We start from the raw sequence: 24848 nt of genomic DNA, 5'->3' as shown, positions 1-24848 counted from the left end.
AACAGCTAATGTAAGCCACGTGCTTAACTTCTCGCTGTCTGCCTGCCTGCCTGCCTGTCTGTCTGTCTGTCTGTCTGGCCGTCTGTCTGCGTACCTCCCTGTCTCTGTTACAGCTTGTCACTCTTTATTATTTGCAAACATATGCTCTGTCTTATTTTGTTATATGAATACAAATAAAGTTGACCTCCGAAAACGGGGGGTGGTGGTTGGGCAAAAAAATAAAAATTCTGAGAATCCTGTTATGATGGCTTGTTCCAGCTGCTGGACAGCCAAAACGCAGTGCCACTCTGGGCTGGTTGTGACCCAGATCAGATAGTCTATCTTGATGGTGCACACTCATGAAAGACTGCAGGTGAACGTCAATGTCTCGTAGGTAGGCGTGGACGTTTTGGTCTTTGAGTTGTCACTACACGTGTTGTTTCAGGATTCGTCTGAATCAATGAATCAATCCTTTTCCTTCTGCGGCTTCAGAAGCTTCCAGGAAACCGTCCGTTGACGTGTTAAGCAGAGGGGTTTGTTTCCCCCCTTGGTAACTCTGTGCTTGGCTGGGGGAGGTTTCCCTGCTGAATGCAAGTTTAGCAGGATACATCTTCTTGTGGGGTCCATTTGCAGGTGGTTGGACTGTTTCAGTTCTGTTCAGGACCCCCCTTGTGTTTGTCTATGATGTTACAGCATTGCTGAGTCAGTGTTTGGACTTCAACTCTGGCTGGACACTGATGGCTTTAGCGTCTCTCTTGGAATTCTGTGGCTGGCAGCGTTAGTTCATTTACCTCCTGTTTGAGGCCTGCGGGAGCGTGGCCAAGGAGAAGATGATGCTGGTCAGCTCTTGGTGGCTCAGGCTGGGTGTCCAACGTCCGCTTTCGTTGTCGTCTAACGGTTCCCTTCTCTGCCTCGGCAGGTCGTTGTCTGCTTCAGGCTGAAGGAACTCCAGTTTAAACACATGAAGTTGCATGCAAGTGATGCAACTCGTTCACAAATAAAAACAGCACAGTCCCTTTACAGACAATGGCAAATTACTAGTTAGCTAGGCTAGCATTTATACCACTAATTCGACGTGATTGTTTCATATGAGCGGTTCAGCGGTTTAATATGAATACAATGACGTAACGAATAATAATAAGGCCTTAATCGGTGATTGAGGAGCATCGCTCAATCACCTTCAAAAATGCTGAAAATGGGGATTTCTTCGCCCAATGATCAGATTAATTTGTTCTGGTACCATCTATACATGCGGCTAATCTGAGATTTCTTCGTCAGAGAAGGCTTACGCTCGATTTAGAACTGAAATCGTAGGAAGGCATATTCAAGCTATAGTTTTGCTGATTTTATCAGAAACTTGTACGTGCATGTAGACAATGTTAATAAAACGTATGGGACAACATGATTGATTACTGTCTGCTTGCATACAATGTTTAATACGATGCCCGCATTCTCCACTAAACTGTAACAATATTAGCTCAAAGGGGAAATTTTTATAATAATCCATAATTACCAATTATGATTAATTATTCATATTTGGGTCAGTTAATTAGATTAACTTTGAGGTAAGCCAAATTAATATTACAATCAATTAATCAGTTCCAACGAACTCTTTGATTATTCATTTATTCTAAGAAAAGTGTATCTTTCATGGTCACTGAAAAATAATTATTCCTTAGCATGTACAGCACTTAGAGCATGTAACAAGATCAAAATCATAAAAGGGACTTTGTATGCAAGCAGAGAATCAGAAACCAAATACATAATTGTGCACAAGTTTTATGAACTAAATCACAAACATAACTAAACTAAACAAACAAACAAACAAACAAACAAACAAACATTCATACATTCATCCATCCATAAATGCATAGGTAAAGGGGTGAGTGATGTGGAACCGGAAACAGGTAATTGAACTATGGAAAATATCTATTTCAGTATGAAAAGAACCATCAGCTGATCATTTTCAGAGCACCTCATTAAATTGATACTTGCATAGTTTGTGTGCACGGACAGTTCTTGAAGTGGTTGAAAATTGAGTTCGTTGATGACTCCGTGAGTGCCAAAAGTCATGGTGCAAGTTGCCATCGTTTTCTTCTCTGCCTGATGGAGAAGATGATGATGAGCTTGCATTGTGGTTTCGACGAGCACATGGCTGTTGTGAGTCGAAGCCTGCGGCCCTGGCCTGCTGAGGGCACGCTGGACGGCACGGCATCCTGAAGTGCCAAAAAGGCCCGGAATTGATCGTTGTCCATTCAGTGATGGTAAAGGTGCAGTTTGCTGGATTGGAGACACAGCCTTCTGTCTCCCTTTGGTAGTACGAAAACATGGCAGGCGGTGCTCCGGCCTGCTGGGCCCTGGGCACCAGTGGGGGAAAGGGTTCCCCCCAGTATCAGCAGAAGCAGTGTTGTAGCCGGATGAGACGAGCTAAGAGAGAGAGGCGGTCACTGTGGTCTGTCTCTAATGTCCCCTCTCTGGGTTTGCTGGACCAATGAGAAGGGTGGATTGTCTGGCGGGAGTTTCCTCTTGTGGGGAAGATTAATGACGCTATCTCAAATCTGCCTTACCTCTTTTCTGTTCATTAATACTCAGATAGATATAACAAATCCACACTGCATTCTAAGAGAAGGTGATGTACATCAAAGCGTGAATCATGAAATGAGGATTAATTAGATAGAAGACATGATACAGGTAAGGTTACATTGACCGTTGGTTGTATAATAAAATACATACTATGGTGTATACAAAATAGGACACAAAACATCACAATCATTCACACAGTTTCTGGGATGCTCCCTGATGCTCTCCTTTTCTGGGAAAACTCCTTGTGTGTCCTGTAACAAGACACAGCGTCCTGCCAGTGTGTTAGCTTCATTTGGGATGTTAGTTTTTGGGGAGAGTTTCACAGTGAGTTTGCTGGATTATTCATTAAATAAATTAATAACTTGTGTGTGTCCGATTGGTTCAGACGCTCAGTGTTGTGCCTGAACGCTGAACGAATTTCTGATCGTTCATTGAACGATAGTTCATGAACTCGTTCATATTTTGGCCGAACGTGAACTGAACGTACTGTATTACTGCCTGATGAACGATACTGTGAACTCGTTCATTCTGGTGTCTGTGAACGGCACACTCTCTCAGTTTAACTTCGTTCAGTAGAGTGCCAGATTTCTATAGAGCCTTCCAGGCGAAAACCCGGCTAAAACACACCGTAAACAGGCCCTAATATGTAGCGGGAAAACACCCAATCTGGCAACACCAGCCACCAGTGTCTACTGACTCTCTTGTTCAATCTCGTTCATCAAAATTAACGAATCTTTTTTCGAGTCATTTCGTTCATTTAAGGGGCTTTAAATGTTATACCATTAACTGGCAAATTCCCCGAACACATCCACCTACGCAATCTTGATCATATTCTGAATTAAGAAATCATTATAATGCAGTCAAAAATCGTTTACAGGGATCATAAATAATTACTTTACCTTCCGAGTCTTTCGTTCATTTGTCACGTGACAGACGCAACGAATGGATTGTTCATTTACGACTCATCACTAACGTTGCAAGTCAAAACAAAAAGCAGCATGTTGGCGTCATGATCATTTAAACCAGTTTTATGACACAGGTCGTTGAGGATGGGAAAAATCTGACGCATGGCTTCAGTGTTAAAATAATTATCTATATGGGCTGTGGCAATCATTTTGAAAAAATAACAGCTTGCAGCAACATGGAAAAAAAGAACTATGAACTAGTTCATTTTTGGAACTGTGAACTTAGTTAAAAAAAATTTGAGTATGAACTATGAACTGAACTAGTTCATTTTAAAATTTGTGAACTGAACTTTGAACTAGTTCATGTAGAAAGTGAACTTTCCCAACACTGCAGACGCTACATGGGAGAAGTTACGTCCCATTGCCAGTGATTTGTTAAATAACAAATAATTTTCATCCTTGCAACCTTCCCTTGAATCCAACAGGGGGTGGAACTGAGACATGAGGAAAGGAAACGAGGATACACAAATAAGAAATGAGAAGCGCCCTATTTGTATATTGGAATATTCTTGATCACTGGAGCGTCACTTCAAAGCGTCAACAGCTGCGATCAAGAGATCTGCCCTTATGTTGTTAAAGTTTGGTTATTTAAGAAATTCATACATAATAAAGATAAAACAAGATGCCCTGTTGATATATGTTTGATATATAATTAATTTAAACTGCAAAGGTAAAGCATAAATAAAAATGATTGTGACATGTGAAGAGAATAGAAATAATTGAGATGTCCTTCAAGATGCTGAGTTTGATCAGTTTCTGGGTCACAGGCTGGAGGACGGAGGAAAAGTAGTAGCATCAAAATTGTAGTTAGGCCTATATATAAAAAATCTCTAAACAAATGGAACGTATTTTTTTCCTCTCAGTTTTTGCAGTTGCACTATATACATTCATTGTAAATTAGGAAAAGTAAAAAGAAATGTTATTTTTAAATAGTTTTTTTAAATAATATCTTAATCTAGAACTTGGTAAAACATTTGTCTGTATTTCAAATGTTTCAAGCCTCTCAAATTCTAGTCTTAATAGTTTTTCCTTCTGTTTACTTTTTTGCTTAAACTTTTTCTTTAACTTTGAGCATTAAACAGTGAAAAATGTTTGCTGAAATTGTCCAATAATAACCAACTGCAGCCTTTCCTAGAACATTTTCCACCAGCCGTCTCTGATAAATACTTTTACCTGACATCTGTAGATCCTCCAGTGAAACCTGTGATCTCCATCAGTCCATCTGGTGTAATAGTGGAGGGAGATTCAGTGACTCTGAACTGCATCAGTGACTCAAACCCTCCTGCTCTGAACTTCAGCTGGTTTAAAGGAGGAACGATTGTAGGATCTGGAAGAATCTTCAGCATCTCAAAGATCAGCTCTGATGACAGTGGAGAATACAAGTGCAAGTCCATCAATAAACATGGAGAGAAATACTCTGAAGCTGTGACTTTAAACGTCATGTGTGAGTAAATGATGGTTCAGTAACCGTGATCAACAAATTAGTGGATTAACAAATGCAAAACATGAGTATAGAGTTTATTTTGTGACATTAAATCCTCTAAACATGAGTAAATCCTCTGTGATGTCAAGTTTAATATGATTGTTAATGATATCAACATTTCTCTGTATTAGATCCTCCCAGGAGCGTCTCATTGTCCATCAGTCAATCTGGTGTAATAGTGGAGGGAGATTCAGTGACTCTGAACTGCATCAGTGACTCAAACCCTCCTGCAGAAATCAGCTGGATTAAAGGAGGAACGTTTGTAAGATCTGGAAGAATCTTCAGCATCTCAAAGATCAGCTCTGATGACAGTGGAGAATACAAGTGCAAGTCCATCAATAAACATGGAGAGAAATACTCTGAAGCTGTGACTTTAAACGTCATGTGTGAGTAAATGATGGTTCAGTAACTGTGATCAACAAATTAGTGGATTAACAAATGCAAAACATGAGTATAGAGTTTATTTTGTGACATTAAATCCTCTAAACATGAGTAAATCCTCTGTGATGTCAAGTTTAATATGATTGTTAATGATATCAATATTTCTCTGTATTAGATCCTCCCAGGAGCGTCTCAGTGTCCATCAGTCCATATGGTGTAATAATGGAGGGAGATTCAGTGACTCTGAACTGCATCAGTGACTCAAACCCTCCTGCAGAAATCAGCTGGTTTAAAGGAGGAAGGAATATTTTGCAATCTGGTGAAACCTACAGCATCACTAATATTAAGTCTGAGGCCAGCGGAGACTATCATTGCTCTGCTAGAAACAATCATGGATCTCAGACTTCTGCTGCTGTAAATGTGAATATCATGTGTAAGTCTGCCTTTATTTTTAACCAGTTCTGGAAGATTATTTGTGCAATGATTTGTCTCACTGCATGTCCTTTTACACTTGTTGTCTTTACAGATCCTCCCAGAAATGTCTCAGTGTTGATAAGTGGATCTGGTGTAATAGTGGAGGGAGATTCAGTGACTCTGAACTGCATCAGTGACTCAAACCCTCCTGCAGAAATCAGCTGGATTAAAGGAGGAACGACTGTAGGATCTGGAAGAATCTTCAGCATCTCAAAGATCAGATCTGATGACAGTGGAGAATACAAGTGCAAGTCCATCAATGAACATGGAGAGAAATACTCAGATGCTGTGACTTTAAACGTCATGTGTGAGTTTTATGAATCATATTTTCATTTTTCATACCTTCTACTTGACACAGATCCTCCTATCCAATAAATCCTGTGATTGCATCAATTCCATCAGGTGAAATAATGGAGGGTGATTAACAAGTCTGATGTCAAATTTAATTTGATTTTTAAAGTGTTTTTTTTTTTTTTTTTTTTTTTTTTGCATTAGATCCTCCCAGGAGCGTCTCAGTGTCCATCAGTCCATCTGGTGTAATAGTGGAGGGACATTCAGTGACTCTGAACTGCATCAGTGACTCAAACCCTCCTGCAGAAATCAGCTGGATTAAAGGAGGAACGACTGTAGGATCTGGAAGAATCTTCAGCATCTCAAAGATCAGCTCTGATGACAGTGGAGAATACAAGTGCAAGTCCATCAATAAACATGGAGAGAAATACTCTGATGCTGTGACTTTAAACATCATGTGTGAGTTAATGATGGTTCAGTAACTGTGATCAACAAATTAGTGGATTAACAAATACAAAACATGAGTATAGAGTTTATTTTCTGACATTAAATCCTCTAAACGTTATTAAATCCTCTGTGATGTCAAGTTTAATATGATTGTTAATGATATCAATATTTCTCTGTTTTAGATCCTCCCAGGAGCGTCTCATTGTCCATCAGTCGATCTGGTGTAATAGTGGAGGGAGATTCAGTGACTCTGAACTGCATCAGTGACTCAAACCCTCCTGCAGAAATCAGCTGGTTTAAAGGAGGAAGGAATATTTTGCAATCTGGTGAAACCTACAGCATCACTAATATTAAGTCTGAGGCCAGCGGAGACTATCGTTGCTCTGCTAGAAACAATCATGGATCTCAGACTTCTGCTGCTGTAAATGTGAATATCATGTGTAAGTCTGCCTTTATTTTTAACCAGTTCTGGAAGATTATTTGTGCAATGATTTGTTTCACTGCATGTATTTTTACACTTGTTGTCTTTACAGATCCTCCCAGGAGCGTCTCAGTGTCCATCAGTCCATCTGGTGTAATAGTGGAGGGAGATTCAGTGACTCTGAACTGCATCAGTGACTCAAACCCTCCTGCAGAAATCAGCTGGTTTAAAGGAGGAACATTTGTAGGATCTGGAAGAATCTACAGCATCTCAAAGATCAGCTCTGATGACAGTAAAACATACAAGTGCAAGTCCATCAATGAACATGGAGAGAAATACTCTGATACTGTGACTTTAAACGTCATGTGTGAGTTGAATCATATTTTCATTTTTCATACCTTCTGCTTGACACAGATCCTCCTATCCAATAAATCTTGTGATTGCATCAGTCCATCAGGTGAAATAATGGAGGGTGATTCATAAGTCTGATGTCAAATTTAATTTGATTGTTAAAGTGTTTTATTTTTATTTTTTTATTAGATCCTCCCAGGAGCGTCTCAGTGTCCATCAGTCCATCTGGTGTAATAATGGAGGGAGATTCAGTGACTCTGAACTGCATCAGTGACTCAAACCCTCCTGCAGAAATCAGCTGGATTAAAGGAGGAACGTTTGTAAGATCTGGAAGAATCTACAGAATCTCAAAGATCAGCTCTGATGACAGTGGAGAATACAAGTGCAAGTCCATCAATAAACATGGAGAGAAATACTCTGAAGCTGTGACTTTAAACGTCATGTGTGAGTAAATGATGGTTCAGTAACTGTGATCAACAAACTAGTGGATTAACAAATGCAAAACATGAGAATAGAGTATATTTTGTGACATTAAATCCTCTAAACGTGATTAAATCCTCGTTGATGTCAAGTTTAATATGATTGTTAAAGGTGCCATGTGTTATGTCTGGCAAAAAATCAAGTCATACTCCACATTCCATACCAGATGGGGGCAGAATACCTCCAGAAAGTGAATTGGTCTACTCTAGACTAGAGTAACAAACGAGAAACGGCATAGTCTCTATGCTCCGCCCCTACCTTCACAACGACCCTAGAGCCATAGCCGAAGCCGAGCCAACTCCTAATAGAGGACGTTTTGACTCCAGAGGAAGGTTGGTTGATGTCAAGTGACTCCCCTTCAGCTTTACCAGTGAATATGTTCATTTTTATTGTTAGTTTGAATTAAATTAATTTGACAGACAGCATTCGCTGATGTTGACCAAGCTAGCGCCAACGTAACCAGAGCTGCCAACTCTCACGCATTCACCGTGAGACACACGCAATTGACACTTTTCACACGCTCTCACGCCACACATCCATTTTCTCACGCACAGAAAAATCGCGAATCTGTCAATTTTATTACGCAATTCAAACAATAAATACCGTTTTGGCGCTTGGAAATGTTACAAGACAGATCCCATAGCGCACGTGAACCGATCATCTCTACTAGCTATTAGTAAAAATACACGAACACTGTTGAAAGATACAGTCGGCTACAACTTACCAAAATGTATTCCTCATACATAATATCGATCAATCAGTGTTTTTTATCAGCGTGACGAGGTCAATAACACAGCTGGAGAACAATTATGTCACATTTACCTCAGGAAAGCCATGTAATAAACATAATATAGGTTACGTAGTTGGCAAGAAAAAAAGAGCTATAGAGAGTATTGTGCTATATATGTGTACTATATTACAATACTACATATTTATTATATTTTTACTTATATCATTAAATAAAGTTGTCACCGCCGCCGACTTGAGCTGCAAAGAAGCTCTGGCCGCCCTGTCAAGGACGCTTGTCAAAAAGTATGGGGAAACTTGACCGCTCTGAATAGTGAGTGAGTGAGTGCGCGCGCGCGGCCGGGGCTCTCTCTCTCTCTCTCTCTCTGCTCGTTCTTAGAGGCAGAAGAGCGCTTAAAATTTCATATTTTGGTATGAACATTCACCCACCAGTGTGGCGGATAGCCTTTTGAGATTTACTCACCAAACAGAAAATCTACCCGCATTTGGCGCTTGGCTTGGCGGGTGTTAGTTTCGGACTCTGCGTGCGTCCATTTGGGGTTCATTATCATCGAAGACATTTCAAGCTTCTTAGGTAATGTTACATTTTAGCATCAGCTTTGGTAGATAACAGGTGAAAACCGGATCGGATCTGTGGGTAGAGCTAACTATCAAACGCAAACAGTTAGCCATCGCTAACATTAGCACGTTTATCGAACAGCCTTCAATACATTTCTATGTTATAACTTCCCGAAAAAACTACACAAACATATAAAACAAACTTCTAGCGAAATACTAACAGCATCTTACTTACCAATCCAAAAGAAATGTTGCAAGTTCGGAGTCGAACCTCATTTCTTTCATGTCCATCAGTTGTCTCCAGCGATGGAAAGCAGTGCCAATATTTACTCGGGTTCGGCTCCTTTTCTTATCTGATTTTATTTGTGATTCCGAGCGCGTTTTTTTCCCTGCAGTGGGTGGTTGTGGTGGTGGTGGTAGGGGTCTCTTGCCAAGGGCTTCAGCCATTCTTCCGCTCTCTTCCCTGAACTGAAATGTAGTAGTGGGCTGTACTTTCCACACGATTGACATCAGGTTTTTTTAACAGGATGAACAAGATGGCGGATTAGGTGAACACTCCTGAAGCACCTGCTCGTCTGCAAACAAAACTGCGCTTTAAATGGTGTTTAGTTGGCATTTACATGGGCAAGTTGAAATATAGCCTAAAGTAACAGTACAGCGTATGGACGCTCCTAATATCACTAGAGGAGAAAAGAAAAAGTCGAAAGGAAAAGTTTCCGCGTCGCTTCAGGAACAAGTAGGCATGGGGATGCTGAGGGCTGACAACGCTGCCTTGATTGCTGAATTAACTGAAGTTATTTCTACACTAATGGACGATAAGCTAAAAAAAAATCACTGATAAACTCACAATTGTAGTGGCACAAAATGAACAGAGACTTCAATCGGCAGAAGAGCGGATATCAACTGTGGAAGATTCCGTTAAGATACTTCAAACTAAAGTGGCTGTAATGGAAACACAGCTGAAAACAGCAAACGACAAAGTGATCGATCTGGAAAGTCGAAGTCGTCGGGACAATCTCAAAATCCTGAATCTGAAAGAAGGAATTGAAGGGACTGACCCGAAAATATTCCTTGAATCTATGCTCCCGAAACTATTGGGCCTCCAGACTGGCAAGGGCGGGGTGAAGATTGATCGGGCTCACATCGGGATGACAGACCGCGAGCGATGATCATAAAATTCCACAATCCCAGCGACAAAGACAGGATTATGCGTGCTGTGAAAGCCAAGGGGTCACTGATGTTAGAGAATTAGAAGCTGTCCATCTATCAAGATCTATCCCCAGCTGTCCGTGAACAACGACGGGGTTTCAACGAGGTGTGCGCGGCGCTGATCAAAAAGAACATCAGATTCAACATGAAATTTCCCGCAATTCTGTGCCTGTTACACGGAGAAGATCGCCGCTCATTTAGAAGCCCAGCTGATGCACGTGAATATTTGACCATACTCAAGGACTAGTTTTTTTTTTTTTTTGCCGATGGGGCTGACTTGTACACTTCTTGGATTAGACCTACATCTCCTATTTATGGATCCAGCCGTGGCTAAATGACAAATCGTACATAGATGCCTTAAACCTCGAAGACTATAAATTATATCATAAGGACAGATTTGGCAGATCTGGTGGTGGGGTATGCCTCTATGTACGTTCGAACATTCATGCCGATGTTTGCGATCTTGCTGTTAATGACAATCACACAGACTCTCTTTTTATTGAGATAAAAAATGACAAAGGTAAAAGCATTATTGTGGGCGTAATTTACCGCCCCCCAGATTCTGATTTAAACATTTTTAATAACAAACTTGAAGAAATTGTATTACACATAAATAAATTAAACAAAGACTGCGTCCTCCTTGGAGACTTCAATATTGATGTCTCCAAGGACGATGCAGTCAAAAACGACTTCATTAACACACTACACTCCTCCTCTTTCTTTCCAACTATAAATATATTTACTAGAGTCACAAATACTTCTACAACTGTTATAGACAATATTGTCACAAATATACGAAATGTTAAGCTTGAATCAGGAGCTTTACTTTCTGATATATCTGATCATTACCCAACAATACTGTACTTTAATCTTGATTACACAAATGTTTACCTTTATGTCACCCGGTAAAAATTAAAGTAGTAAACGACAGAACAATGCATCAACTTAAGGCAAGTCTGCAAGCTAAAGCATGGAACACTGTTTATTGCTGCTGCGATCCTGACACTGCATATGATTCCCTGGTAAATGAATTCCATTCGCTGCTCCATTCCTATAAAAACTGTCAAACGCAGTAGGGCAGAACACAAACCCTGGCTAACAAGGGCAATCTTTAACTCCATCAAACAAAAAAATAAACTTTACCAAATATATGTTAAAAAACCAAATATAGAGAATAAAACTAAATACAATGTTTACAAGAATAAACTGGTACACATAATCAGGAAAAGCAAATATAGTCACTATTCTGAACTTATAAAAACCTCACAGGGAGACTCCAAGAAATCATGGAAAGTGCTGAATAAAGTTTTGAATAGGGGCCATAAAGACACCGTGCTCACAGACACAATAAATAATACTGATCTTGCAAATGAATTTAATAATTACTTTGTATCAATAGGGGCTAATCTCTCAAAAAAACATCACTCAACCACAAAGTGTCTCTTACAAACAATATATGTCAGGCAACTATCCAAACTCCTCCTTCCTAAAGCCTACAGACGCCACTGAACTGAATAATATCATAATGGCTATGAAGAGCTCAAATTCTGCTGGAGAAGATGAAATTAGCAGTAAAATAATAAAAAGTATTGCCAAAGAAATAATTGAACCACTTACACACTGTATTAATCTCTCACTGCTCACAGGAACTGTTCCCAAAATGACAGAAATTGCAAAAATAATTCCGATTTTCAAATCTGGTGATAAAAATGACATGACATAAATTATCGTCCCATATCCATCTTACCAACTCTTTCCAAAATATTGGAAAGAGTGGACTTATTAATTATCTTAATACACTGAACATACTCAACCCATCCCAGTATGGCTTCAGGAAAAAACACACCACCTGTATGGCGATCCTTGATCTTACTGAAAAGATCAATGATGCCATTGAAAAGGGGGAATATGGTATCGGTGTATTCTTAGACCTTTCAAAGGCCTTTGATACCATCGACTTCACCATACTACTGTACAAATTGCACCATTATGGAATTAGAGGCCAACCACTGAATTGGTTCAAGAGCTACTTACACCTGAGGCAACAATATGTAACTATTCACGAACAGACATCAGAAAACAAACACATTAAATATGGTGTTCCACAGGGATCCATATTAGGTCCTCTCCTCTTTATTATTTACATTAATGATCTGGAAAATTCCTCAAAGACCCTCCATAAAGTAATCTTTGCAGATGACACTAACTTGTTCCTATCACACAAAAATGAATTTGAACTTCAACAACTACTCAACAAAGAGCTTCAGAATGTGGATAACTGGTTCAAAGTAAATAAACTATCTATAAACACCAGTAAAACCAACTACATAATATTCTGTCCAAATAAAAAACAACCTAATTTCGAGGATCCAAATTTCCAGATCAAAATAAAGGGAGAGGAACTAAAGAGAGTGAAGACGACTAAATTCTTGGGTGTCTTTATAGATGATCACCTAAACTTTAAACACCATATTGAATACCTTGTAAAGCTATCAAAATATGTTGGTCTGTTCTTAAGCTTAGACACCTGCTTCCCCACGCAACACTACTTACTCTTTACAAAACCCTCTTTGAACCCCATTTAAATTACTGCAATATTATATGGTGCAATACTTATCCCACTCACCTAAAAAAATTAGAAATTCTACAAAAAAAAAAATCATTCGCGCCATATCATGGTCTGATTTCAATGCTCCAACTCATTTTATTTTCTCTAGGTACGGTATTTTAAGACTTACTGAATATAATATATTTCACAATGCATGTACTATGTATCAGGTGGTCTTTGGCTTGAATAACAGTCTATGTGAGCTTGTTCCCAATTCCCATCCGCTATCCCCGGCACACTTACCTCACTAGAAACATGCACATCATTACTGGTAAAAAACAGAGATTAAAAAGCACTGGTATGAGTGTAGTGTGCCGGGGACCGCGGATCTGGAACGAGCTGGATGAAAATTTGAAAAACTAAAGCTCTATTTTTTCTTTTAAACAAACCCTCAAGAAACAATTACTAAGCTTGTATACATCTTCCTGATGTACATATTATTTCTCACTCTGCATGTATGTCAGTATTAATCTTTCTACGGAAGAGGATTAGGGCCAGGCAATAATAAAAAAAATAAAACCATCTCGAGATTAAAGTCATTATAATGCGAGATTAAACTCGTTAACTTTCGAGAAAAAAAGTCGAAATACAATCTTGAGAATAAACTCATTAAATATTGAGAATAAAGTCGTTGTGTTTCGAGAAAAAACTCGTTAAATTTCGAGAAAAAAGTCGAAATACAATATTGAGAATAAACTCATTAAATATCGAGAATAAAGTCGTTGTGTTTCGAGAAAAAAACTCGTTAAATTTCGAGAAAAAACTCGAAATACAATCTTGAGAATAAACTCATTAAATTTCGAGAATAAAGTCGTTGTGTTTCGAGAAAAAAAGTCAAAATGAAATGTAGAGAATAACGCATTGGATCAGTATTCATTATAGCCTACTGATAGAGGACATGGCAGAGTTGGATCACTTAGTCAAGCTATATTTTAGACTTTCTTTCAGTAACAAAGAATAGAACATTCTTAGGTCGGCTAGGTCTTTTTAGAAGAAAAAATCAGTCCAATTTGCGCGATGTACTCGCTTTTGTCCAACATGAAATTCAACGAGGTTTCGTGGTTTCCAAGGATACCATAAGACGCATTATTAAAATTGTTGATCCTCAATGTGTGGAATTTCGACGAAGGAGAGTAGGCTACACTTGCGCTGGCCCAAATGCACTCTGGCATATGGACAGCTATGATAAATTAAAACCGTACGGCATTGCCATTAATGGCTGTATAGATGGTTACAGTCGTTACATTCTGTGGATGGAGGCGTACACAACCAACAACGATTAATAATGCGTCTTATGGTATCCTGGGAAACCACGAAACCTCGATGAGGTAGGCTATGCAATGAACACTGATCGAATGCGTTATTCTCTACATTTAATTTAGACTTTTTTTCTCGAAACACAACGACTTTATTCTCGAAATTTAATGAGTTTATTCTCAAGATTGTATTTCGAGTTTTTTTCTCGAAATTTAACGAGTTTTTTTCTCGAAACACAACGACTTTATTCTCGAAATTTAATGAGTTTATTCTCAAGATTGTATTTCGAGTTTTTTTCTCGAAATTTAACGAGTTTTTTCTCGAAACACAACGACTTTATTCTCGATATTTAATGAGTTTATTCTCAATATTGTATTTTGACTTTTTTTCTCGAAATTTAACGAGTTTAATCTCGAATTATAATGACTTTAATCTCGATATTTAATGACTTTATTCTCAAGATTGTATTTCGACTTTTTTTCTCGAAATTTAACGAGTTTAATCTCGAATTATAATGACTTTAATCTCGAGATGGTTTTATTTTTTTATTATTGCTTGGCCCTAATCCTCTTCCGTATCTTTCAACCTCAATGTAAACTGTTAAACAAAATTTGTATCTGTTAAATGGGATCTCCTACTATTTGTTGTATGAATGAGATGTCCATCCATCCATCCATCTTCTACCGCTTATCCGGGGCCGGGTCGCGGGGGCAGCAGTCTAAGCAGGGATGCCCAGACTTCCCTCTCCCTCGACACTTCCTCCAGCTCTTCCGGGGGGACACCGAGGCGTTCCCAGGCCAGCCGGGAGACATAGTCTCTCCAGCGTGTCCTAGGTCTTCCCCGGGGTCTCCTCCCGGTGGGACATGCCCGGAACACCTTCCCAGGAAGGCGTCCAGAAGGCATCCGGAAAAGATGCCCGAGCCACCTCAACTGACCCCTCTCAATGTGGAGGAGCAGCGGCTCTACTCTGAGCTCCTCCCGAGTGACCGAGCTTCTCACCCTATCTCTAAGGGAGCGCCCAGCCACCCTGCGGAGAAAGCTCATTTCGGCCGCTTGTATCCGGGATCTTGTCCTTTCGGTCATGACCCAAAGCTCATGACCATAGGTGAGAGTAGGAACGTAGATTGACCGGTAAATCGAGAGCTTCGCCTTGCGGCTCAGCTCCTTCTTCACCACGACAGACCGGTACAGCGACCGCATTACTGCAGAAGCTGCACCGATCCGTCTGTCAATCTCCCGTTCCATCCTTCCCTCACTCGTGAACAAGACCCCGAGATACTTGAACTCCTCCACTTGAGGCAGGAACTCTCCACCAACCTGAAGCGGGCAAGCCACCCTTTTCCGACTGAGGACCATGGCCTCGGATTTGGAGGTGCTGATTCTCATCCCAGCCGCTTCACACTCGGCTGCAAACCGTCCCAGTGCATGCTGGAGGTCCTGGTTTGATGAGGCCAACACGACCACATCATCCGCAAAGAGCAGAGATGAAATCGTGTGGTCCCCAAACCTGACCCCCTCCGGCCCCTGGCTGCGCCTAGAAATTCTGTCCATAAAAATTATGAACAGAACCGGCGACAAAGGGCAGCCCTGCCGGAGTCCAACACGCACCGGGAACAAGTCTGACTTACTGCTGGCAATACGAACCAAGCTCCTACTCCGGTCGTACAGGGACCGGATAGCCCTTAGCAAAGGGCCCCGGACCCCATACTCCCAGAGCACCCTCCACAAGATGCCACGAGGGACACAGTCGAATGCCTTCTCCAAATCCACAAAACACATGTGGATTGGTTGGGCAAACTCCCATGAGCCCTCCAGCACCCTGTAGAGGGTATAGAGCTGGTCCAGTGTTCCACGACCGGGACGAAAACCACACTGTTCCTCCTGAATCCGAGGTTCTACTATCGGCCGGATTCTCCTCTCCAGTACCCTGGCATAGACTTTCCCAGGGAGGCTGAGAAGTGTGATCCCCCTATAGTTGGAGCACACCCTCCGGTCCCCCTTCTTGAAAAGAGGGACCACCACCCCGGTCTGCCAATCCAAGGGCACTGTCCCCGACCGCCACGCGATGCTGCAGAGGCGTGTCAGCCAAGACAGCCCCACAACATCCAGAGACTTGAGGTACTCAGGGCGGATCTCATCCACCCCCGGTGCCTTGCCACCGAGGAGTTTCTTGACTACCTCGGTGACTTCAGCTTGGGTGATGGACGGGTCCGCCTCCAAGCCCTCAGCCTCTGCTTCCTCAATGGAAGACGTGACGGCGGGATTGAGGAGATCCTCAAAGTATTCCTTCCACCGTCCGGTGATATCCCCAGTCGAGGTCAACAGCCGCCCTCCTCCACTTTAAACAGCGTTGGTAGGGCACTGCTTCCCTTTCCTGAGGCGCCGGACGGTTTGCCAGAATCTCTTCGAGGCCAGCCGATAGTCCTTCTCCATGGCCTCACCGAACTCCTCCCAGGCCCGAGTTTTTGCCTCCACAACCACCCGGGCTGCAGTCCGCTTGGCCCGTCGGTACCCATCAGCTGCCTCAGGAGTCCCACAAGCCAGCCAGGCCCGATAGGACTCCTTCTTCAGCTTGACGGCATCCCTTACTTCCGGTGTCCACCACCGGGTTCGGGGATTGCCGCCTCGACAGGCACCGGAGACCTTACGGCCACAGCTCCGAGTGGCCGCGTTGACAATGGAGGTGGAGAACATGGTCCACTCGGACTCAATATCTCCAGACTCCCTCGGGATCTGGTCGAAGCTCTGCCGGAGGTGGGAGTTGAAGATCTCTCTGACAGGAGATTCGGCCAAACGTTCCCAACAGACCCTCACAGTACGTTTGGGTCTGCCGAGTCTGTCCAGCTTCCTCCCCCGCCATCGGATCCAACTCACCACCAGGTGGTGATCAGTTGACAGCTCCGCCCCTCTCTTCACCCGAGTGTCCAAGACATACGGCCGGAGGTCAGATGAGACGACCACAAAGTCGATCATCGACCTCCGGCCTAGGGTGTCCTGGTGCCATGTGCACTGATGGACACCCTTATGCTTGAACATGGTGTTGGTTATGGACAAACTGTAACTAGCACAGAAGTCCAATAACAGAACACCACTCGGGTTCCCAGTCCCCAGTCGGAGCACTTTCCAGCACCCCTCCCAGAGACTCCAAGAAGGCCGGGTACTCTGCACTGCCGTTCGGCCCGTAGGCACAAACGACAGTGAGAGACCTATCCCCGACCCGAAGGCGCAGGGAAGCGACCCTCTCGTTCACCGGGGTGAACTCCAACACATGGCGGCTGAGCTGGGGGGCTATAAGCAAACCCACCCCAGCCCGCCGCCTCACACCATGGGCAACTCCAGAGTGGTGAAGAGTCCATCCTCTCTCGAGGAGTGTGGTTCCAGAGCCCAAGCCGTGCGTAGAGGTGATCCCAACTATCTCTAGTTGGAATCTCTCAACCTCACGCACAATCTCAGGCTCCTTCCCCGCCAGAGAGGTGACGTTCCATGTCCCTAGAGCTAGATTCCGCATCCAGGGATCGGGTTGTCTAGGCCCCCGCCTTCGACTGCCGCCCGATCCACTTTGCACCGGCCCCTTACGGTCCCTCCTGCAGGTGGTGGGTCCACGGGAGGGTGGCCCCACGTCACTCCTTCGGGCTGAGCCCGGCCGGACCCCATGGGGGGAGGCCCGACCACCAGGCGCTCGCATACGAGCCCCAACCCCGGGCCTGGCTCCAGGGTGGGGCCCCGGCTGCGCCATACCGGGCGACGTCACGGTCCTCTGTTTTTTCTTCATCATAAGGGGGTTTTGAACCGCTCTTAGTCTGACCCGTCGCCTAGGACCTGTTTGCCTTGGGAGACCCTACCAGGGGCATATAGCCCCAGACAACATAGCTCCTAGGGTCATTCGGGTACTCAAACCCCTCCACCACGGTAAGGTGGCAGTTCAAGGAGGGGTGAATGAGATGTATGAAATGTATTATATGTAGGCCACACATCTTTCATCTTTCTTTCTTCCTTGTTTGTCATGGCCCCCTAGTATAAGCTTTAGATAGCTTCTTTGGGGACCAGTTCACATGCATGATCATTTCTTTGTTCTTTGTTTTATCTCAAGTGCATATGAATATATGTATGTGTGTATGTGAAAAAAAAAAAAAAAAAAAGCATCAGGTTCAAGTACGCCCACAAGCCGTGCGAGTTATTCGTGTGTTGCATGTTTGGCTGGTGGTTATGTTGCCCGCATACCGCCTCCCATGGCCGAAACTGGTATTACGACACCTGTCAGGCCGTGGCTAGTAATTTAGCATGCTAATTCAGGTTGATATCTCTGCAGCACTATAACTTGACTTTTTTTTTAATGACATAATCGCCCTTATTTCTTCTCATTCTTTTGATGCGTGTAGCTCATTTTTTGGATATTTTTACCTACATTTTTACACATGGCACCTTTAATGATAAGAATATTTCTCTTTATTAGATCCTCCCAGGAACGTCTCAGTGTCCATCAGTCCATCTGGTGTAATAGTGGAGGGAGATTCAGTGACTCTGAACTGCATCAGTGACTCAAACCCTCCTGCAGAAATCAGCTGGTTTAAAGGAGGAACGATTGTAGGATCTGGAAGAATCTACAACATCTCAAAGATCAGCTCTGATGACAGTGGAGAATACAAGTGCAGGTCCATCAATAAACATGGAGGGAAATACTCTGATGCTGTGACTTTGTGTGTCATGTGTGAGTTTTATGAATCATATTCTGTATTTTAACCACATACTCCTGCTTACTTTCTTATCTGTCAGTATATTTTGTCTGATCTAGTCCTGTTAAACATTGGTGTGTGTTTGTCTGTATTTCATCAGTCAGATGTTTCTCATCTGTAACTGTCGGTGTTGCTGTTGGTGTTTTACTCGGTGGAGCATCAGGGGCTTTTCTGATGTACATTTGGTAAGAAGTTCATTTGAAAAATCTACTTCTGTATATATGAAGAATTACTGTATTACATTTAGGTTAAGTGTTACATTTAAAGCGGTAGTGCGTAAGCTTTGCCTCTTTGTCGCCATCTCTGTTTGAAACCTGAAATTGCAGTTATTTGCGGCGTTAAAGGAGAACTCCGGTCAATTTTAACATTGAGCTCATTTTTTTGTACATTTGGAGTGCTGTCAATACAGAGAACAACGACAAAAATCGGTGTTGCCTTCACCGTGTTATCCTCTTTTTAAAATTGATGTGTCATTACAAGTGCCCAGCCAATGTGAGTGATTCCTTCGGAGTGAACGCGTGTGAATCTGACTGCAGTAGATGTGAAAGATATTAATACAAATTATGTTTATTCAGCCAGCGCTCATACCTGTATTTACATCCTGTTTTCGGTCGAAGTCCATAGTAATCGATTGTCGAGTTCACGCGCGTGATCATAAGTACTAAACCTATGCGCGTGAACTCGACAATCGATTACTGTGGACTTCGACCGAAAACAGGATGTAAATACAGGTATGAGCGCTGGCTGAATTATTATCATTTTTATTCATATCTTTCACATCTACTGCAGTCAGATTCACCCGCGTTCACTCAGAAGGAATCACTCACATGACCTGTGCACTTGTAATGACACATCAAGGATGTCAAGAGCCTAAAAGCAGGTTTAAAACTTGCCCCATTGAAGTCAACAGGGTGCAAATTTTAAAAAGAGGATAACACGGTGTAGGCAACACCAATTTTGGTCGTTGTACTCTGTATTGACAGCACTCCAAATGTACAAAAAAATGAGCTCAATGTTAAAATTGACCGGAGTTCTCCTTTAAATGTGTTGTTTATTCATCTTTCTTCTGACAGTCTTACTAAAAGGATGAACAGAAGATCTGCTATGAAGGAGGTGAGATGATCTCAATTATTCACAGTGTTTTCCTGCAGAGATGTTTCCTACAGCCGCTATGAGCCGTACACAGATATTAAGAGTATAAGACACACGAGTCTCGTGTCCAAACACCCGATTCTTCAGTTCTAGATCCAGTCAAACTGATTTCCATCAAGATCCTCTAAACATTACATTTAAAAAAAAATGTTGTTTTTTGTCCAAATGGCATGAAACTTTTTACGGCTCTCAAACGCTTTCTAGATCAAAAAAAAAAAAAAAATAAATAAATAAATAAAATTGTAATGATATCTGTTTTTATGTTAAATGAAAAAACTAGTCACACTCGTGGTCTTTGGGGTCTCCAGAGACCCCGGGCAATAACATGTCATTTTGTAACAGAATTTTTTTTTTTTTTTTTACAAATGTAATTTTACTCTGTTTATTAATGTTTTTACTCCACATCTGTGCAGTTTTTGGAGGATTTATGATATATTTTAAATTTATATAAATAAATGTAAAAAAAAATAAATAAAAAAAAAAATAGGTTTTTATACAAAAAATCTCCATAAATGAAATTTAGAAATTTACGTCTTTTATAAAGTGAATTTTACATAAAAAGCTGCTTTTGTAAAATTACATTTATTTATATAAATTTAAAATATATCATAAATCCTCCACAAATGTGGAGTAAAAACATTAATAAACAGAGTAAAATGACATTTGTAAAAAAAAAAAAAAAAAGATTATTCTGTAACAAAAATATGTTATTGTCTGGAGACCACGAGTGTCACTCCAAACGAAGACCATCAGAGGGTTAAAACATGAACTCACAATGTGTGTGTCCTTCTATCTCTCCTGTAGATCTCTGATCCCAATGAAGAGACATATACAGCTCTTGAGCTCAAGTCCATGTCCTCAGACCTGTACGACACAATCACAGTAAGTGAGAATTCAAAGTCAGATACTCACAGATGATCACACGACCGATCTCTCGCTCTCTTTCACACAGACCGTTGATCGCAGACCTCCTGTAGACTCTTGATCCTCAGAGCTTTTCTAAACATGAGAATCCATCAGTAAGTGTCAGAACCTGCAGCTCTTCTCAATATAATCAATAAAACTCTCTTCAGTATAGTGTGATTGTTTTATGTATCTTGTGAAAGGTTTTATAATGTTGTTGATGAACTTCAGTCAGTCTTTCTTCATCTTATTATTTGTTCAGATCAACAGGAAGATTCTGCAGTGAGAGGCGGAGCACAAATGAACCAATCCTGAGCTCTGTGGGCGGAGCCACTGATGATTGACAGAGATCATCAGTGAAGAGTTACAAAAGTTTAATTTCTGTATAGTTTAAGAAACATGATGTAACAGTGTGAAACATTAAATGAAAGTTAAAAGCTGGTGAATTGTTATTGTCTAAATTTATGTTAAAATTAAGTTAGAACACCTGAAGTGATGTTCAGGTGTGGCAAACAATCTATGCTTTCTCAATTTACAACATTTTCCTGCTTTTAAATCATATTTGATCATTTTAATCTGATAATGGAATTCATTCACAATGGAAAATGTATCTTTTTTTTTGTTGTTGTTGCTCTCAAAGTGCTCAATATAATCAGCTTCTGTTATTCAGTCTTTTGTGTTCCTGTAACTCTCCCTTTAAATGTGTTTTTAAATTTTTTAGTTGTGTAATTTGTGATCATCTCATATTTGCTTGTACAAACCTGAAGGGCTCATAGATACTGCAGTATTGATATATATTGATTCTCATAAGCTACTTATTTGGTATTGATTCCATTAAAAAATATCAATATTAAAATTGTTAATGACAAAACATGGGTTTCTGCATCACTTTTATTTGTTTTCAATACTTTTTTCATGTTTGCTCCAAAACACCCCTGACATTTAGCTGGAGTTTGTTGGTGTGATATGCCTTTAAGTGTAATTTAATTTTTTCTTCTAAAAATAACTTTGAAAAATCACATACTAATTTAAGAAATAACTGGTTTTGACACTGGCATTGTTAAACCTGTAAGAAAAAGTATTGGTATCGGATCAAAATAAAAAAGTTTGTAATCGCCCATCCCTAACAATCCCTCAAACTGCCACCAGAGGTCACATCTCCTGCGTCTGACATCAACCTCGATGAGCCTCACCTGTAAATCACTATCATTCATCTTCATTCTTCAACAAAGAAAAAGATCATCATTTTTATTTAGTTTTAGTCCTATTGTTGTCTTGCTGAAGGAGAGGAATTTACAGTTAAAGACCAGGAGCAGATATGATGAATGAAGACCAGGAGTCAGAAGTGCAGTCAATTGATGAAAGTTTGCAGTTTCATCAGCAGAATCAGCTTCAATACTCAGACAGGAGTTCATAGGCCGTTCTGTCGTACATTCCCAGTTTCACACCAATAATACTCTCACACAATCATGAAGCTACGTCATTATTTCAGGTTGAATGATTCTGATTGGCTAAGAAATAGATACATTTAGAAAATATCCACACATGGACTGATAAAGCATATCTCCATCGGTTATACAGCTGACACCAGGACCCTGAGTTACGTACGAAGAGACTCTCCTGGGTCACAGGACTGTGTTTCGAGGCGCCAGCTTGTAGAGAACAAGTTATTTCGTCTCCCCAGGGTGCCATTACCTCACAGGGGGTCGGGTGTGTAAGGACCACCCATTGGCTCAACGACGGAATCCAACGGTGGGCGAAGGGATAATGCTTGTATGTCTTTCCAGCGCTCCAGTGAAGTTCACTTCATTTATTGGAATTTAGTTTCAATATTACTTTAGCTCTACGCTTAATCTGACTCCAATTTCATATGATAATCAAATTTAGATCGTGTTTCTGATTAGAAAATAGTCACAAATATTGATTATGTATTAATTTAGATCATTGATTATTCTGAGTATCCCATACTTTCAGTTATTAATTAATTAAGGGACCCGATGCCGCACAGAGTCACATGCCCCGGGTTTACGTGGATCTCACGGACACAGCCTCGCCAGTCTGATCTTGGTCAGAGGGTGCAGGGTTTGCTAATACCTCTTAAGTCGGTTGCCTACTGCTCACTCATACAAAAAAGTGCAGTTTATTTAGCCACTTCCGTACAACTTGCCAAGTCAGTGATAGACAGAAATCAAAAGGTCTTCAAATGACGTGCCTACTGCTCTGTTCCGTCTTTAGTTTGACCTATCCTGGACACAGATCTGCAGTAGCACCAGCCTCCTCATAACCTACTAAAATAATGATTTCAGAATACTTCAGAATAAATCAAGATGTAACATTTATTTGTCAGGTAAAAATGTATCCTGCCAATTACACAAGTAAATGATTAAAAGCCAATTCAGAGAAATACATGACATCATTTACTCAAAGATGACTCTAAAAGTAAGTAATGCATTCCTGACCGAGACACACAGTGGTGTGTGAGTGTTTTCCAACAGGAAAACACCGAAACCGCACTGTATGGGGGTGATCCTAGTAAAGGGTCCCAAAGACTGCTGTCACCTAGCCTTAAATACCCAGAGACCAGAACAAAAGGGTTATACCAATATTGTTTAGAGTTGTCTGGGTCAATCCATGTCCACCAGGGGGTAACACCTGGTTTCGGGAGATATAACAGGATTCTCCTGAGTTCTCAGTCTTTCTCATTAAACCAATGACTGCAATGAAATTAAGACCATTTTACCAATCGCACTGAGACACTTAAAATGATGCCAAGCATGAAAAGGAAAAACAATATATTCACAAGATACATCATATATGTGATATATACAGACCAACATTAAAAGTGTTCCTGTGAATCATGTCCAGTCTCAAGTCTGACCAATATACAGTAATGTGTCAATTTGTACTGTTAAAATTGATAAAGGAGAAAAAGTGCAGTCTTGTTTGTGAACAATGACACAAGGACTTGTCATTCTGATGGCACTGGTTTGGTCATTGATATACACTTTTGAGTAAGTTACAGGCTTTTGCAGGTTTGCAAATATTTAGGGCGATTCTAGAAATGTACCAAAGCGACTGATAAAAACTGTAAGACCTGCCTCACAATTTTTTTTTAAATAAATATGAAAAAAAAATCCTGCCTCACACCATATCAAAAATTGGCTAACTATAAACTAGATAAAAGTAGACCTACTCTGTTTACATTCATTGTACAATATAAGTCTGTTGAATCCTCAGTTTTTCCACTGAAGATGACAGATAACACGTCTGGACTCATGTCTGCTGATATCATCATCACTTTGCAGTTGTGTTTGCATTTTTAGAGATTGTTTTTCTTAAAAATAATTCCGGCTTGAACTTCCAGCCTGGGTTGATCCTGGTTTAGTCCTCTATATGTCTGTCTTCTTCCATTAGATGGCGCCGTTGTGTACAAAGCGTTTTGCTACATGTCATTTTTTGTATGTCTGTGCTTATTGTTTTATCTGGTTATTAAAGTCATCATTCTGAACTAATTAACTCTGTCCTGTGTCTAAAGGTCTGTCACCTCAGAAACACATAGTTTCTTCACAAGACATGAATAATGCAAATGATTATTCATAACAGATGTTTGTTATCCAGATCTGTGTAAAGAGCAGCTATTGGAGAGTTTCTCATGCCACTTTGTATATATTAATATGCATAAATGTAAACATAAAAAGAAAGCCATAAAGTTAAGTAAAAAAAGTGGGTAATTATGTAAAAAAATAATTAAAAAAAATCATGTTTTAAATCAACATTTCACTTTTTTTTTATTGCTGATAATATAATTTGTAACTTACACAATAAA

General features: G+C 40.8%; 1 protein-coding gene across 1 annotated transcript in view; it reads left to right on the top strand.

Annotated features, from left to right (window-relative positions):
* LOC311283922 (hemicentin-1-like) overlaps positions 1-21890 on the top strand; it is an 80467-nt gene extending 58577 nt beyond the window's left edge. Inside the window, exons 9-22 of the mRNA XM_084398696.1 lie at positions 4714-4971; positions 5142-5396; positions 5567-5824; positions 5918-6172; positions 6361-6615; positions 6786-7043; positions 7137-7391; positions 7565-7819; positions 18688-18942; positions 19068-19152; positions 20041-20080; positions 20924-21001; positions 21072-21138; positions 21285-21890. Of these exons, the coding sequence (XP_084254822.1) occupies positions 4714-4971; positions 5142-5396; positions 5567-5824; positions 5918-6172; positions 6361-6615; positions 6786-7043; positions 7137-7391; positions 7565-7819; positions 18688-18942; positions 19068-19152; positions 20041-20080; positions 20924-21001; positions 21072-21104 (2540 nt within the window). The 3' untranslated portion in view covers positions 21105-21138; positions 21285-21890. The remainder of the gene's footprint in view (positions 1-4713; positions 4972-5141; positions 5397-5566; positions 5825-5917; positions 6173-6360; positions 6616-6785; positions 7044-7136; positions 7392-7564; positions 7820-18687; positions 18943-19067; positions 19153-20040; positions 20081-20923; positions 21002-21071; positions 21139-21284) is intronic.
* The last annotated feature ends 2958 nt before the right edge of the window (positions 21891-24848 follow it).

This window comes from Rutilus rutilus, assembly GCF_951802725.1.
Source record: "Rutilus rutilus genome assembly, chromosome: 2".
Taxonomy (NCBI): domain Eukaryota; kingdom Metazoa; phylum Chordata; class Actinopteri; order Cypriniformes; family Leuciscidae; genus Rutilus; species Rutilus rutilus.
The sequence above is the reverse complement of the archived record's forward strand: the minus strand, read 5'-3'. Positions and strand labels throughout refer to the sequence as shown.